At 42.3% G+C, this 16229-nt stretch overlaps 1 protein-coding gene across 3 annotated transcripts in view; it reads left to right on the top strand.

The window, feature by feature from the left end:
• Positions 1–16229, top strand: part of Ptpn2 (protein tyrosine phosphatase, non-receptor type 2) — a 77827-nt gene that overhangs the window by 43201 nt on the left and 18397 nt on the right. For 2 of the 3 annotated variants that reach the window (XM_004647208.2, XM_023707506.1), the window contains exons 4-6: positions 3784–3882; positions 6767–6901; positions 15902–16111. In XM_004647208.2, coding sequence (XP_004647265.1) covers positions 3784–3882; positions 6767–6901; positions 15902–16111 — 444 coding nt within the window. The remainder of the gene's footprint in view (positions 1–3783; positions 3883–6766; positions 6902–15901; positions 16112–16229) is intronic. The other variant, XM_023707507.1, reaches the window with a different exon arrangement.

Raw genomic sequence — 16229 nt, forward strand, 5'->3', positions numbered from 1 at the left:
GGTCTACAGGGTCTCACTATGTAGATCTGACTCATAGTGATCCTCCTGTTTTCATCCTCCCAAGTGCTGGGATTACAGGTGCATGCCACCACGCCCAGTATCAATCCCTGTCTCAGTGCACCCCAGGGGCGGGGCCAGCATGGCACGCCGGGGATTGAACCCTGGCTAGCCACTGAGCTCTGCTGAGGCAGGTGCTTTAGTCTGCTGAGCTAGCTGGCTGGCCCAAAAATTTACTTTCTGTTGGAACTACTGTAACATGGAAATGCAGAGAAGAACCCTAACCACAGCTTTTTGTTTCCCACCATTTTTCCCCAGTATTATTTACTGGTTTTTCTTTTTCCTCTCAGCCCTTAAATACAGGTCTTTCCCATGGTTCTAATTTAACTTGTTTTCTCCCAACCTTGCATGTTGGGGTGCTGCTTTTTGACTCTTGAGACCCAAGTTAGGTGTCTCTGCTCAGATCCAGGGCCAGCAATTCCTGGCTGCTTACTCTTTGAGGATCTGTTGAGAGCGAGTCTGTGGCAGTCACTACTCCAGTAAAACAGAGCTTAGTAAAAACATGCCATTGGGAGCTCAGCATTCTGGTGGGAAGTAAATCAATAGCTAAAATACATTTGCAACACTGTTTCCTATTGTATCTGCTTTGTGCAATTTAAATTTCAAGGAAGTAGGAAGAAGGGACTTTGTGGCCATGCCACACAGGCTGTGTGATTGCTGTGAACGGCCCTGTTCTGCAGCTGGATAGGCGGCCTCGCTCAGCCATTCTTTATATTATCTGTGTCTGTGTCTCTGCCACTGTAGAATATGTTTTAAGAAACACTTGTACTCCCTCAGCGATATGGTAAGCACGCCTAAGTTGTGGCCTTTGTTGATCACAGTGGTATTAGTAGGAATGAGCCTTTGATAAAGCCTCGTTAGCATCCATGATGGTAAAGGGATGTGTAGTTAGACTTATGTTCTTGCCTGCTGGACTGCTCCTTGTCTGTCCTCAAGCCCCCTTCACTCAGAGTGAGAACTCAGAACCTGTCCCTGCCTTTCTTCTCCTACCTTACATCCTGTATTCTCTAGAGTTCTGCTGGATTGTTAGTATCTGCATCTCACATTCTGCACAGTCTTGAGCAGTCTCAGCGTTCTGATATTTTTGCAAGTTTAATTCACTTAGTATTTATTGAGCACCTGTTACTCACCAAGGATTTTGCCTGTCCTAGAGATGCTTTCATTCTGGAACCCTAGAAACCTTGGTACCTGTGGGGCTGCAGCTCTGGGCAGTGTCCTGACCGCCTGCCTCTTGCCACTTGCCTCAGAAATTGTGAGCTGATGGCACACTCAGAGTTCCCATCCACTGAACTCTCACTCATTCCATGTTCATTAGGCTAGGTGCAGCTCAGTGCTGGAAGCTTTGCCTTCCACACAGGAAACCGTGGATTGCGCCCCAGCGTTGAAAAGAAAGTTGTCATTTGGGTACAGCCTTTTCATTGCAGTTCTTTAAGCAAAACATGAAGGGAGTTGGAAGTACATACAGTTTGTCCTGCCAAAAATAGCTCCCCTTGTGTCCCCATGGCGTTTCTTGTAATGGGAATTTTAAAAAACTTTTATTGGTACATTTTAGATATACATAATCGTCACATTCATCCTAGGGAGTTTGTGCCTGACATGATGTGTCTTCTTTTTCCCCATTCTCCTTGCTTCCTTCAACCTCTCTTCCCTTCCTTTTTTACAAAAGCTTTGTTTCTATTTCTTCCTTCTATTCTTTTTCTTGTCCCTTTTTTTGTCTCCCCCTCCCCCTCCCTAGTTCCCTTTCCCATTTGAATATTTTCTTCCTGTTTTCCTGTATCTGTTACACATTTGGTGGGTATTTAAACTTTTGTTTTCTCAATCCAGAGAAATGTGATATTTATGCCTGTGTGTCCAATTTATTTCACTTAAGACTGTAGTCTCCAGGTATATCCAATTACCTAGAAATGTCTCCAGCTTCTTTATGGCAGAATAGTATTCCACTGTATAAAAAAGTCATCTTTATCCATTCACAGTTGGTGGGCATTTGTGCTGTTTCCAAGGTTTGGATACTGCAAACTGTGTATTGCATGTATGGCTATTACAAACATGGGTGCACACGTATTGCTGTAGTATGACGCTTTTAAACCTTTTGGGAAGATAACCAGAAAAGGAATAGCTGGGTCAACTGGAACCTCTAGTTTTAGTTTTTTGAAGTCTCCACACTGATTTCCACAGTGGTTGTTCCAATCTACACTCCCACTAACATTGGAAAATGGTTCCTTTTTCCTCACAGCCTAAGTATTTGTTATTGTTTGAATTTTTTTTTTTTCTTAAATAATAGCTGTTCTTTCTGGAGATGGAATCTCAGGGTTGTTTGAATTTGTATCTCTCAAATGACCAGTGATACTGAACTTTTTTTTTTTTTTTTTTTTTTTTCATTACAACTTCATCTGAGAAATGTCTGTTCATTTCTGATGACGATTTTTGGATTGGGTCTTTAAATTGGGGTGTCTGAATATCAGATAGTAGTTCTTTGAGGAACAGGTGGCAAAAACTTTCCCATTCTGTGGGTTGTCTCTTCACTCTGTAGCTGGTCTTGCTGTGCAAAAAGCTTTTTAATGAGATCCAATTGATTCTTCATGATAGTTCCTGTTCCATTGGAATTTTATTCATAATCTTGGCCTACATCAGTGTCTTCAGGAGTTCTGCCTGTTCTGGGCTGCAGAGATAGCTCAGCCTAAGCCTCTGCCTAGGCAAGTGGAAGGACCTGGGTTTGTTCCCCAGTAACACATGCCATGCTGTTCCTGCCCCAGGCATGCTGAGTCAGCCACCAAGACCAGCATGGCGATGTGTGTCTGTAATCCCAGTGCTGGGGTGACTGAAACGGGAGGATCACTATGAGTCCGAGCTGTGTAGTGAGACCCTGTATCAAGTACATAAAATTAAAAAAAAAAAAAAAAAAGTTCTGCATATGACCAGATTGAACGTTTCTGTTTTAATTCAGTGCATGGTGAGAGATGTGGTAGTGTGGATTACTGCCTCTTTAACCCAACCATACACTGTTCCGTTGAAGCTGAGCATGCTGTGTGTTGGTAGGAGAATAGCTGCAGAGTGCTTTGGGTACTTTCGTGATTTAGTCTTCTTCTGGAAATATTTTGGAGTTGAGTTGGGCTTGTTGCCTGGCCAGTGGAACACAGGCTTCCTCTTTGCCTGTGAATATAGGCATGAGACAAGACGTCTTTGTGCTGCAGAGGCTGTGTGGGCATGCACGTGCGGGGGGTGGGTAGAAACTTGTCTTTGCCTGTAACTTTGCAGCTAGAACATTACTAGTAAGATACCTCTACTTGTGCTTTCGACTCAGGTTTGTTTGTAGGTTGTGCATGAATACCAGAGCTAGCTCTAGCAGTGTAGTGCAGGCTAGGGTGCTGGCAGGGTCAGGAGTGGTGTCCCATGCTGGCTTCTCAGGCAAAACTTGCCTCTATTTTGACTTGTAGTCTGATTCGACCTTCTTCAGTTCCCAACTCTGAAAACCACTGATAGCCTAAGCCATCCCCTTTTTAAGTAAATGAAAGGTTTTGATTATTTGGATCCAAAATCTTACCAAGCGCAGACTGGTGCTAACATTGAGGACTGGCACCAGTGTTTGAATTCAAGTGGATGTAGGCTTGGTTTCCTTATTCTGACTTCATCCACTATGTTAGTGCAGGCCTAAAGCATCTGGAGGGTGCTTGCCTCAGTCCCTGTGCTGTCCAGCCTTTCCTGACCTGTACTCCCTTTGCCTTACAGGGTCCTCTTCCTAATACCTGTTGCCATTTCTGGCTCATGGTTTGGCAGCAGAAGTCCAAAGCAGTTGTCATGCTAAACCGAGTTGTGGAGAAAGAATCGGTGAGTAATATTTAATATTTACAACTTAGTGTTTTACAAGTGCTCTTTACCACAAAGGTTTTTGTATATATGTGGGGTGTGTGTGTGTGTGTGTGTGTGTGTGTGTGTTGCAGGGGGATTTATGGGGTGTTTCCCTGGGCTTCATTAGAATCTTTATATTACTGCTACAGTTTGGGAAATTATCAATGAGATTAAAATACTTTTTATTTTTATAGTTGAGTCAGGACATGAGATAGGAAGTATTAGCAGGGAAATTTCAAATTATGATCGTTAAGTACAGGCCTACTAGTAGTATAACTTTAAGATATTTTATTTCTGTAGCTTTAGGTTGTATTTCTGTCAAATAAATTGTATTGTCATTAAGTTCACTCCCAGCTTTAAGATGTTGTATTATTGGATGTGGTAGCACAAAGTGGCCTGTGATCCCAGCTCTCCGAGAGGCTGAGGCAGGATTCCAAGTCCAAGCCAAACCTAGGCATCTTAGTGATTTAACAGGACCCCTGGCTCAAAATAAAAAAGGGCCAGGGAGGTAGTTCAATGAAAATTCCCTGGGTTCAATCCCCAGTACCATCAAAATAATTTTTTTACAGTGCTCTTCTACTTTTTCAGATTCCTGATTCTTACTCTTTTTTAAAATTTGTGGTTGCTGATTTTCAGTGATGATGCAAACTTTCTGTTTCTGATCTGTAGTGGCATTGCCTTTCAAGAAATTTCGGGGGGCCAGGGAGATGGCTCAGTAGGATAAGCGTTTGACTGGCAAACGCAAGGATCTGAGTTCAATCCCCGGTTCCGCCAAAAAAAAAAAAAAAGAAAAGAAAAAAAAATTTCAGGGTCAGCACTGTCATATATAGTGGTTTTCAGTCTCTAAACTCATCCAGACATTGTCATTTTCAGCAGCCTTGCACATTAGACTTAGTACATTTCCTCCCTCACAGAGTGGAGTATGGTTACTGTTGATAGGGTAATGGTACCACGAGAATCTAGAAATCATCTTTATGGGTGGGTCTGGATGCTTAAGATTCCAGCTTAGTTACTTGGGGGGGGGATTCTAGCTATTTCTGTTAGAGACCTGGGGCTGAGCTGTAGCTTAGTGGTAGAAAATTGCCAGCATGTCCAAGGCCCTCAGCTCAGTCCCCAGCACTAGGGGAAAAAAAAGGCGGGGTTTTTCTGCCTTCTGTGTGCTTTCTTTTTTCCATATCCTGAATCCTGGTTTTCAGAGACATCTGAGACACTGAATGTTTTATAATGATTCATTTCCTTCATCCTATACCACATAGAAAACAGCCCCAGCAATGTCTGTTCTGCTACCAAAATAAGTTGTGAAAGTAATGTTTTTCACAATTTTTCCACTCTCTTCCTGGCTTTTTCTTGGTTGTCCTTACACTGTAGTCTCCTACACGTCTTTGTCAGCATTCTATTCAGTTACTCATCATTTCTGTGGGAGAGGATGGTAGGACCCTCTGCCAAAATGAAAATCTGTGGCTGTTCAAGCGCCTCTATGAAGCATGCTACGGTGTTGAGTATATTATGGGTATTCTCCCTTACTCTTCTCCAGGCTCTCTGAAGTACCTACTACAGTATAAACACCATGACAGCAGCTGCCATATTGTAGTCTTTAGGGAAGAATGACAACACAAGGCGTATTTTTTCTTTTTTTTCTTTATTTTTTAGGTAGAGAATTGAACCCAGAACTTTTGCCCTAAGCTACATGCACAACCTTATTGTTTTTTTTTTTTTTAAAAAAAGGTTTTATTTTGAGACAGGTTTCACTAAGATGACCAGGCTGGGCTCAAACTTGTAATCCTCCTGCTTCAGCCTACCAGAGTGCTGAATTTACAGCTTTCTGGGGGGGATGGATGGATATAAGTGTGTGTGTGTGTGTGTGTGTGTGTGTGTGTGTTTTAATCAAGGGTGGTTAAATGTGCAGATGAAGAACACATGAAGAGAGAGGGCCAGCTACATGTATATGATATTTATCGTAGCCTCTGTTCTTATCTTTCCAGTTGTTGAGCAGCTTATTTTCTAGGGGCTGCTGAGGAAGGACTCCTAAGCAGTGCCACCTCTGATTTCTTGTCAGTGACAATTTCCCTGGTGTGTTAGTACCTGCGAGCAGGGGCAGGGTGTAAAGGCCTTTGTTCACATTTGCTTTTGTTTGAACAGTGAACGGTATATTACTTTTTCAACTTAAACGTATTACATCATTTCCTTCTGAATCACAAATGACTTTAGAGTCAAATGTCGAACAAGATTTCCCTTTAGAGTATTTTACCTGGATACATACTCTAGGTAAAAGGCTTTGAATTTCTGCTTATTTCCCCTAGTTTTAGTAATTTACTAATTTGAATTAAGTAAATATGTGATATTTGTAAAATACTTAATAACAACTTCACAGTTAACTGGAAAAGAATTACAAATAAAAGCTTTTTAGAACTGTTTTAAGATTATGATTCTGAAAGTAGCAAACTCCTACAAGATCTTATCTTAGCCACTGCAGGGCATGGTAGTGCATGCTTGTAATCCCAGCACTCCAGAGGCTGAGGCATGAGGATTGCCATGAATTTGAGGCCAACTTGGACTACAAAGTAAGACCCTGTCTCAAAAATAAAAGAATTAAAAAAAAATTGTAAGATATCAAGCTTTAAAAATTATAATTTATTTTTATTTTGTAAGCATGGTATCTGTTTATGGCTTTTTTAGTTTAACAAAAAAACTAAAAGGACATTGTATTTTATAAAGCCACTTTATAAAATAGTTTAAACAAGTCAAATATGGTGGTAACTATTCTTAGGTATGATTACTTGAAACGGTATAGTATGTAAGTATGAGGTTTGTTTTCTTTTTTCAACATTTATGGTTTCTTAATGTCTCATCTTTTTAAATATAGGTTAAATGTGCACAGTATTGGCCAACAGATGACAAGGAGATGGTGTTTAAAGAAACAGGATTCAGAGTAAAGCTCTTGTCAGAAGATGTGAAGTCATATTATACAGTACATCTACTACAATTAGAAAATATCAATGTAAGACTTTCCTTGACTAGGAGCTTGGGGTTTATGTGATATTTTATGGACTTACTTTTCAGATTTGGACCTTGATACAACATACACATTTGAATATCTGTGATGGTACCTAGACATAATTATTTGTTTTTAGATTTTGTTTTATTTGGGGAAAGGTACTGGGAATCTAACTCAGGACTTCACACTTGCTAGGCAGGCATGCACCACTGGGCTAAATCCTCAGCTCCCTAGATTTTGTTTTTATTTGACCTGATTAAGGTTGCTTAAGACAACCTAGAAATCAAAGCTCAGGTTGGTAATTGAGATTTAAGCATTGTGTTTTGGCCTGGGGCTGTAAGCTGGTGGTAGGGCACTTTCCTAGCAGGCTGGAGACACTGGGTTGAATCCCAGTACTTAAAGGAGGGTGATGGCTAAGAAAGGGTTCGTGCCAGGGGTGGGAGTCAGGCCTGTAATCCCAGCTACTCGGGAGGCTGAAGCAGGAGCATGACAAGTCTGAAGATAGAGTGGTAGCACACCTTTGGTTTGATCCTCAGCCCTGCTAAAGGGAAAAAAGCAGGGGTTTCAGAACAGGGCAAACCTTTGTTCACTTCCCCACTGTGCTGCTGAAGGGTGTCCTCCAGACTCGCCCTCGCCTTCCTGGGCCATTTTGATTTGTAAAAGGGATGTGCTGTGCCTCCCTCCAGGACCTTGTGTAGACTAGAGATACACATGCCCAGCACCTGCTTCAGAAGCCCAGCAAACCAGCTCCTGTGCTTGTTATAATCAGGGTTAGCATAGCAGTCAAAGAATGACTGCTTCCTGCAGAACGTTTCCCTGTGGAGCTTGAAAAATGGTGAAAAGCATGAAGCATATGATGTCAAGAGTACTCACTTGGATTGTTTTACAGAAATAAATGAAGTGTTCTTGGTGGAGACATGTACACGTGCTGTAGTTGTGAGTCTGCTGCCGCCAAGCTGGAGTCACACCACCTTTCCTTTGTCCATTTTCTTTCTTTTCTCTCTTTGTGCTGTAATTAGAGTAAGCTAGATAATACGAAAGGTTCAGTTCTCAGATGCTAGTGTTCTAACTGGGAAGTAGGTAAACGTTTGTCCAAAGTGACTTTTAAGAGCATATCTTAAGTCAGGGAAATAACAGGGAAATACTGTTTGAGGTAATTGCAGTGATTAACATGTAGTCACCGGCAGCTCAGCTTTTACGGAAGACAAAGTAACAGTCTGAGCAGTTACGTGACGTCGTGCCTGCTGGGTCCCTGGAGGTGGGAGCCAGTGTTGCTGTGTGCTGATGCACCATGAGTGAGTGTGTGGAGTGATTTTCTCCAGCTCACCAGTACTGCGCTTGTTCCAAGAAGTGGAGAAGTTTCTTACGGCTCTTGGAGCCTGCTTCTCTTGGTATTTATCCTAGATACCTTATATACGCATAAAAGATTATGTTTGATTAAGGTGAAGGGGATAGATGTGCTTCTCATTTCTGAAACCGCCCTACTTGGGTTTTAATTACACCTATAATAATAAAGTAGATTTTATATTTATTTTCATTTATGTATTTAAGACAGGGTCTCACTACACAGCTTGGACTCATAGTCTTCCTGTTTTTAGCCTTCCCAGCGCTGGGATTGTAGGCATGTACCACCAGGCCTGGATTTGGTCGCCAGCTCAGTGTACCCCAGGGGCAGGGCCAGTATAGCATGCGGGACCAGGGACCAAATCCTAGTCCCTGCACTTGCCAAAGCAGGAGCTTAGTCCACTGAGTTATCTATAGATTTTTTTTTTTTTTAGATTTTTATATTTTGTGGATTATAAAATACTTTTAAATATGTCAGTGTGTGTATATAATTTGACCTACAGTAATGTGGATAGGTATTCTATCTTCATATTTCATTTTTTAAAAAGCCTAAAATGCGTTAGGATATAGGGTTTTTTTCTCCTCTAGATTATCTAGTAAGTGACAGACTAAACTCAGATGGAGGTCTCCTAATTTCTGGCATAAGGGTGTCTTTTTACAAACATGCTATTCTTAGCTGGGTATGATGGCACACACCTGTAATCCTAGCACTCTTGGAGGGTGAGACAGAAAAATCACAGATTTAAGCTTGGGCAACTTTACAACATAGACCTTGTTTCAAAATTAAAAAGGGCTGGAGAATGTAGGTTGTGAAGGCCCTGGATTCAGTTTGTATGTCCAAAAGAAACAGCAACAACAAAACCTACAAATATGGAAGCTAGTTCTTCCAAAGGAAGATTGCTTCCCAAGTATCTTTTGGAAGTCGAGGTTGTCACATGAGCTGGTCAACTGCTGTCACTGTGAACTATATGGGTAACAGAATCATTGCTTCCCCTTGGTTAGAGGCTTAGTTGTGCGTTATAGTTTGTTAGGGACCTGGGGACATTAGGTGAATAAAGTGGCCTTTCATTGCAGAAGTCAGAATGGCCCAAGCAAGGGTATAGGCTCTCAGCCAGTCACATCACCTCACTGTACCGTACTGTCATCTGTTAAGAAGGACAGTAGTCTGCCTCTGTGTGTTGCTCCAGGGCCTAGCCAGGCACTGTGTGGCTGTGCTGGAGACCTAGGGTGCACAGGAAGATGGTAATGGCCTGACCCCAGTGAGCAGAGGCAGGCCCAAGAGCCTGCCTGGCTGCAGACTTCTCAGGCCTCCTGCGCTGCTCGTGGAGAGCCTGTCTACTTCTGTAGTCAGACTTGTATCTGTGAGCCAGCCTGGGCAGCTGCCGTCTGCACAAACTGTACTCACTCATTGTGGTCTTCTGCTCCAGCCCCCTTCAGTCACAGAAGATCCCTGAATCTACTCTCGGCCTCCCTGTCTGTCTCCTCCTGAGGCACTGCTTGTGCTTCTGTGATGTCACAGACAGGTCACTTCTCAGGGCCCAGGCCTTTACAGGATGCTGTCCCCTCTGCTTGCACTGCAAGTCTGTGCCTTGCTTGTCCTCCCCCTCCTGGTCTGATGCGTTTCTCGTGACTTTGAGCATGAGCCACCCGCAGCCAGAGTTTATCACGCATGTTAAGATGATCCAGATGAAAGTGCATGTGAGACTGAGCGAGACAGTAACAGTGACGGTGCAGCGTGGTGCTGGGCTAAGGGCTAAGATCCATTAGCATCGATCCCCAGATACAAAGAAGTTGGTGAAGAGGTTACAAATATGGCAGACTTTATAGTTGATTGGAATTTGTAATGGATACAACAAAGGCCCTTAGCATGTGTGACTGTCTTAGAAACAGCTGGTACTTGTTAGGTTCCCCATATGCAGGGGTGTATCGGGCACTTCATGTTCACTGCTTCATTTATTCACGCAGACTTCTGAAGGAAATACTGTCTCTAGCTGCAGTTATAGGTTCCGTAACGCAGGCTTAGTAAGTCTTGGGGAAGCATAATCTCAGCACAGTCAGTATATACCTGAAGTGTGAAAACAGGTGGGCCTGGAGCTCTGTAGCATTATAGATAGCAAACTTACAGTCTTGTGTTTATAGTGTTACCTTCAATTTGGATGGCTTTGGAGAGGTGTGGACTTTCATTGCCACAAACCTCTCAGCCCCTGTTACCTTTACCCAGCTTGGTAGTCTTTATGTACAACAAATTTGACAACCACATTCACAGATCCCATTTAAAATTTTACTTCAGGGGCTGGCGAGATGGCTCAGTGGTCTAAAGCACCTACTTGGAACAAGCTTGGCAAAGCACAGGGACCGCGGTTCAATCCCCCAGCACCACATGCCAGCCAGCCCCGCCCCCTGGTGGGCTGAGCTGGCCACACACACACACACACACACACAATAAATAAATAAATAAATAAATAAATAAATGTTAAAATAAATAAATAAATAAATAAAATTTTACTTCAGGGAGCCAGGGAGATAGATAGCTCGGTAGAATAAGTGCTTGCCTGGCAGCAAGGGCCCGAGTTCAATCCCTGGTTCCGCAAAAAAATAAAAGAAAATAAAATTTTACTTCGACAATGGAAATGGAAATTTACTTTTTTTGGTTAGTATGCAGTGTACACCTTGCAGTTTACTGAGGGAAATGTGGCAGGTGTGTGTGGATGGGCTGCAGATGGGGCCTGCGGGGTAATTGTGGCTGTGGAGGAAGCCAGGTGTGTGCAGACACAGGTGGGGGCTGGGAGGGCTGGCGGGAAGACCACTACGAGGAGAGCGGCAGGCCTGGGCCGTGGAGCGAAGGCAGGACCTTCCTGTCGGTGAGGCCAGCAGCTGCTCACAGGATGTGCGGTCTGCATAGAGTTTGTTCAGAATGAAGTGCATCTTGTTTTATCTTGATCCCCAGTTTGCCTCCCATTTTCTGTCCAGCAGGGAAGAGGGTTGAGCTGTGCGAGTCAGTGTCTCTGTGCCTGAGCAGTGAGTGCTTGCATTTCCCCCTTCGTGTAACTCTGAGTCCTAGGAGTGTGTAGCTCTTGAGTTATAGGGCTCTGTGGGCTGTGTGTTTTTGAATCTTGTTTTAGTAAAAATAATTCATCACAAACTCTCAGAAAAGTCCTTCAGTCTGGTTCTGTAGGGCAAGACAAATGCTGATTTTTAATAGTCTTTTAGCAGGGAAGGCGGCATTACACAAATAGTCATGAGTGCTTCTGGGAACTGGCTTCAAGTAGCCTGGACAGTGTGACCTGAATTTGAAAAACATCAAGAGATCGCTAGTGCTGAGCCACAATTACGGAAGCGAAGAACACACATGCAGCTGCTGCGGGTTGTGGGACAGCCATTCATCGAAGAACTAGGAAGTGGTGCAGTAATGGAGTGAGGCTGGGCCATGCCTGGTAGACATGCGCCACAGCTGGCAGGGTCTGGGAGCCCCCTGCAGTCCTCTGTGGGCCAGCACTGCATGTTGCTAATGGGGGGGGATGGGGCTGGAGACCCACTAGAATCATGCACCCCATTTAACAGGATAAGACAGGGATTGGGATCAGCCCCTTCCCATTCCCTTGTGGGTCCTACTGCTAACTCTCCACAGTTAGCTTATTTTATTTTATTTTTCCACAGTTAGCTTAAAAAGAGGCTAATTGTACTCTTCATTTGGAATGTGCTGAACTTCCTTTTTTTATTCACTGTTTACCCACAGTAGATTGACCCTTTTGGGAGGTGTGCCACTTTGAACAGTGCATCCAGTTGTATGACCACATCCATAATAAATGTGTGTGTGTGTGTGTGTGTGTGTGTGTGTGTGTGTGATTCTGGGAATTGAACCCAAGGCCTTCTCATTAACCTGCATCCCTAGCCCTTTTTGCAGTTCTTATTTTAAGACAAGGGGATCTTGTTGAGTTACCCAGGAGGGGTTCATACCCTCCTGCCTCAGCCTCCCAGGGTGCTAGGATTATAGATCTTTACTACCATAACCAGCTAAGATAATTTCTGTATACAACTCCCCCATTTTTTTTATACTGCTTACAAAAAAATGTACAGTAAATCCTATCATGTGCCTCCAGTCCCTGACAATGACTAGTTTGTTTCCTGCTCCTATAATTTTGCCTCTTACACAATGTCTTATTAATGGAATCATTAGTGTGTATCCCTTGGGATCTGGCTTCTTTTACTTAACATACTTAATTTGAAATTTAAAAGGATGGCCTGGAATATAGCTCAGTGGCTCAAGCACCTACCTGGCAAGCCCAAGGTCCTGAGTTCAATTCCAGGTACCCCCCCCCAAAAAAAAATTTAAAAGGAATGCTTTGTGGCATGGCAGTTGCCATAACCCAAGATACTTGGGAGGTTGAGGCAGATGAGTAGCAAATTTAAGACCAGTCTGGGCAGCTAATACATGAGCACTCTGAAAATTATTGTAGGTAGGCAGTTTTTTAAAAAATTGAAAAGGAGGCATTTGGGATGCTAGGGATATATAGCTCAGTGGTAGAGCGTGTGCTGAGCATGCACAAAGCCCTGGGCTCAGTCTCCAACACCAAAAGAAATAAAGTGTTTTGAAATCTAGGGCCAGGTATATACCTCAATGGCACAGTGCCTATCTGGCAAGAACAAGGTCCTAAGTTCAATTCCTGGTACTGGAAAAAAAAAAGAATAGAAATCATAGTGTTTTAATTAGTTGTGAAGTACTGTATCTTTAAGAGCTTTTGTATTGAGAATATAAAGAATATATTGAGAATCTATGGGTTACAGTGTATTTGGAATTACTAAAGCTATATATTAAAAATAAGGTCACTGGAAGAGTATAGGTGTTTTTTAAAATTTCTACACTGGGCTGGGGAGATGGCTCTGTGGAATAAGCGCTTCCCTGGCAAGCACAAGGGCCTGAGTTGAATCCCCGGTTCTGCCAAAAAAAATAAATAAATAAATAAAATTTCTGCACTGTATTTTGTAGTCTCTTATGTTTCAGTCTAGAAGTTATTTTAAAAAATGAAAACTAAGTTTTAATTATGAATTTTTTTATTGAGAGCAAGTATTAATCTATAGACATATCAACATAACAAGGCTTTAGAATATTCTGTGCCTTCTCCCTCCAGAAGTGTTGTACAATAAAACTAAAAAAGTTGCAAAGGCATATAGAATATCATGCTTCATTTACAAAAGTGGGGTGTGAGCTAGAGATCCGCTCCTCAGGGCAAAAGACAGTTGGCAGACAGCTGAGCAGCATCTCCATGAGTTAGTAGACAGATCCTCCACAGTGTCCTGAAAGGATGAAGAGGTAGGCCCCGTGCTGGTAAATCCTTTCAGCCTGTCACCAGAGGGGCCTGCAACTTTGGAATCAGAAACTACTAACTCTGGGGAAAGGAAGCAATTAGAAGAGTAATTGCAAATGAAAATGTACACATTATTCCTTTAAATTCCTGAGTTGTTCCTCTGTGCCTGTGTAGCAGTATGCAAAAGTACATGTAAAAAGATTATATTTAAAAACTAAAAGTTATAGTGGTTTTTTTGTTTGTTTTGTATTTGAGACAGTCTTCGCTATGTAATTTGGGCTGGCCTTGAACTCACCATGTAGCCCAAGCTGGCCTCAACTCTTAGCAGTTCTGCCCCAGTCTCCCAAGTGCTGGGGTACAAATGTGTGCCATCATGCTCAGCATAACTTGTTTTTTGTTTTGTTTTTGTATTTTACAGAAGCATCAAAAGGGTGTTCAGGGTCTCACTACTAGATTGGACTCGTAGTGATCTACCTGCTTACAGCTTCCCAAGAGCTGGGATATAACTTGTAATTCTTACAAAACAATATTAGGGGCTAGGCAGCTAGCTCGGTGGTCTAAGCACCTGCCTGGCAAGTGCAAGGACCAGGTTTGATCCCCAGTACTGCATCCTGAGCCAATCACTGAAAGTGGGTGTGATGGCGCACACCGGTAATCCCAGCACTGGGGAGGCTGAGACTGAAGGATCACTATGAGTCTGAGCTACGAGATCCTGTACCAAATAAATAAATAAATAAATAAATTTTAAAAATTTAGAAATAATATTAAAGAATGTGAAATCATGAACAGGTAAAAGAATGCACTCACCATGGCACGTGCCCTAGAGAGCATACTGGCAGGGGTGTGGTTGAGACAGGAGTAGAGCCTGAGGTGGAGCCCCAGACTGCTGCTGCTCCACGTCCTGGCTGTGTCTTCTCATTCTGCAGCCTTGACTGCCTCCGTTTTCTCATCTGGAAATGAGGTTTAATTGGATTATTAAGCAGAGAGTTTTATTTTATTTATTTATTTTTCAACAAATAATACACTGCATATATTCTTCTTAGTAGTTAATTGCTGTACAAGATGCGGACTTGTGATCCTATTTACAAACACCATTAGAACAAATCATTCTATTCATTAACAGAATGTAACTATATATCTATCCCAACCACTTTGAATACACAGATACAAAATGGACATTCATCGGTATACCCCATTTTTTCTAAGTTCCGTTACTGAATATTATAGGTGTGTAAGCTCAGCAAAATATTCTAAAAGAGTCCAGTAGCCCATAATAGCATTGGGTCTTCTGTTTAACTGGCAATGTCAGAAATTATTGACCTGAGTCCCCCACAGCTCAACTTAACAGCATGGCTTTATTTCTTATAATTTCGTCTTCATACTTTTCTGCTGGATGGTTAAGACCAAGGTAAAGCAGGACCTATGCAACAAGAGTTGTAGCTTTTTGGTCTGAGAAGGTCAGTCAAATGCCCTCAGGATTTGTCCTGAGATCCTGTACCTCAGATTGTAGAACCTTTATCAGTGCAGCCATGTGGATGAGTCACGGCCAATGCTTAGCCAATGTGCTCTCTGTGAAAGCCTGAGAGAGTATCTTCTCCCCATGTGACTCTCCTTAGGCCCACTCTATGTCATCGATCACTTTCCTCTTTGGCCCCATAATCTTCTTGATCAGAAAATTTGGGACACTACCGAGGTACATGACGTTACAGTACAAGTTCTCATATGTCCTGAGTCTTAATTGACCTTAGAAGGCTAGGGCCAAAATGTTGGCTTTCCTTGTATCCCTCCTTTTTCTCTAATTTTGGTCTGCAAACTTAGATTGTTAACCATCCAGAAGAAAAGCTTATTGTTATTATCAAACAATTTGAGCTATCAATCTTAACCTCACTATCTCACTGCATTTCAAACATCTTAGGCATAATAAGGAACAGGTATTTTTCATCAAGTATTGATATGTTGAACTTTAAGTCCCTACAGAATATGATAAAAAAACATTTAAAAATTAGATTATATTTTAAAAAATAGGATAAAGAATTCTATGCTTCTCATGTTTGCACATAAGTCCAAAAATCTCACCATACACAACCTTGAAGCAGGACAGTCCCACAATATTCTTTTTCCTGTCTCTAAGCAGAGAGTTTTAAACAGGCCTCAAAATAATGTATTATATGCACTAAATATTACTATCAAATATTCCAGATTCCTGTAAAGAATATGTTCCCTAATCTATAAGTGCGATTAGCAAAACTAAAATGGAGAAAACTGCTCATAGGATTAAAACCAGTAGGAAATGCACATGAGCTGTTCAAGGAAAAAGTAAGAACTAACTTCTCCCTTGATTTTCACTTTTTAGAGTGATGAAACCAGAACAATATCTCACTTTCATTATACTACCTGGCCAGATTTTGGAGTCCCTGAGTCACCAGCTTCGTTTCTCAATTTCTTGTTTAAAGTGAGAGAATCTGGCTCCCTGGACCCTGACCATGGGCCTGCAGTCGTCCACTGCAGCGCAGGCATTGGGCGCTCTGGCACCTTCTCTCTGGTGGACACCTGTCTTGTTCTGGTGAGTGCTCCATGGGCGTGGTCCTTCTGGTCTTGCTGTGTTTGTTTTGACTATCAGAAGGAAGCCCTCATGTCATGCCAGAACTCGGTTTTTAAAGGTTAAACATACTTTCTTTTGG

The sequence above is a fragment of the Octodon degus genome, unplaced genomic scaffold (genome assembly GCF_000260255.1).
Source record: "Octodon degus isolate 3935 unplaced genomic scaffold, OctDeg1.0 scaffold00295, whole genome shotgun sequence".
In the NCBI taxonomy this organism is placed as follows: domain Eukaryota; kingdom Metazoa; phylum Chordata; class Mammalia; order Rodentia; family Octodontidae; genus Octodon; species Octodon degus.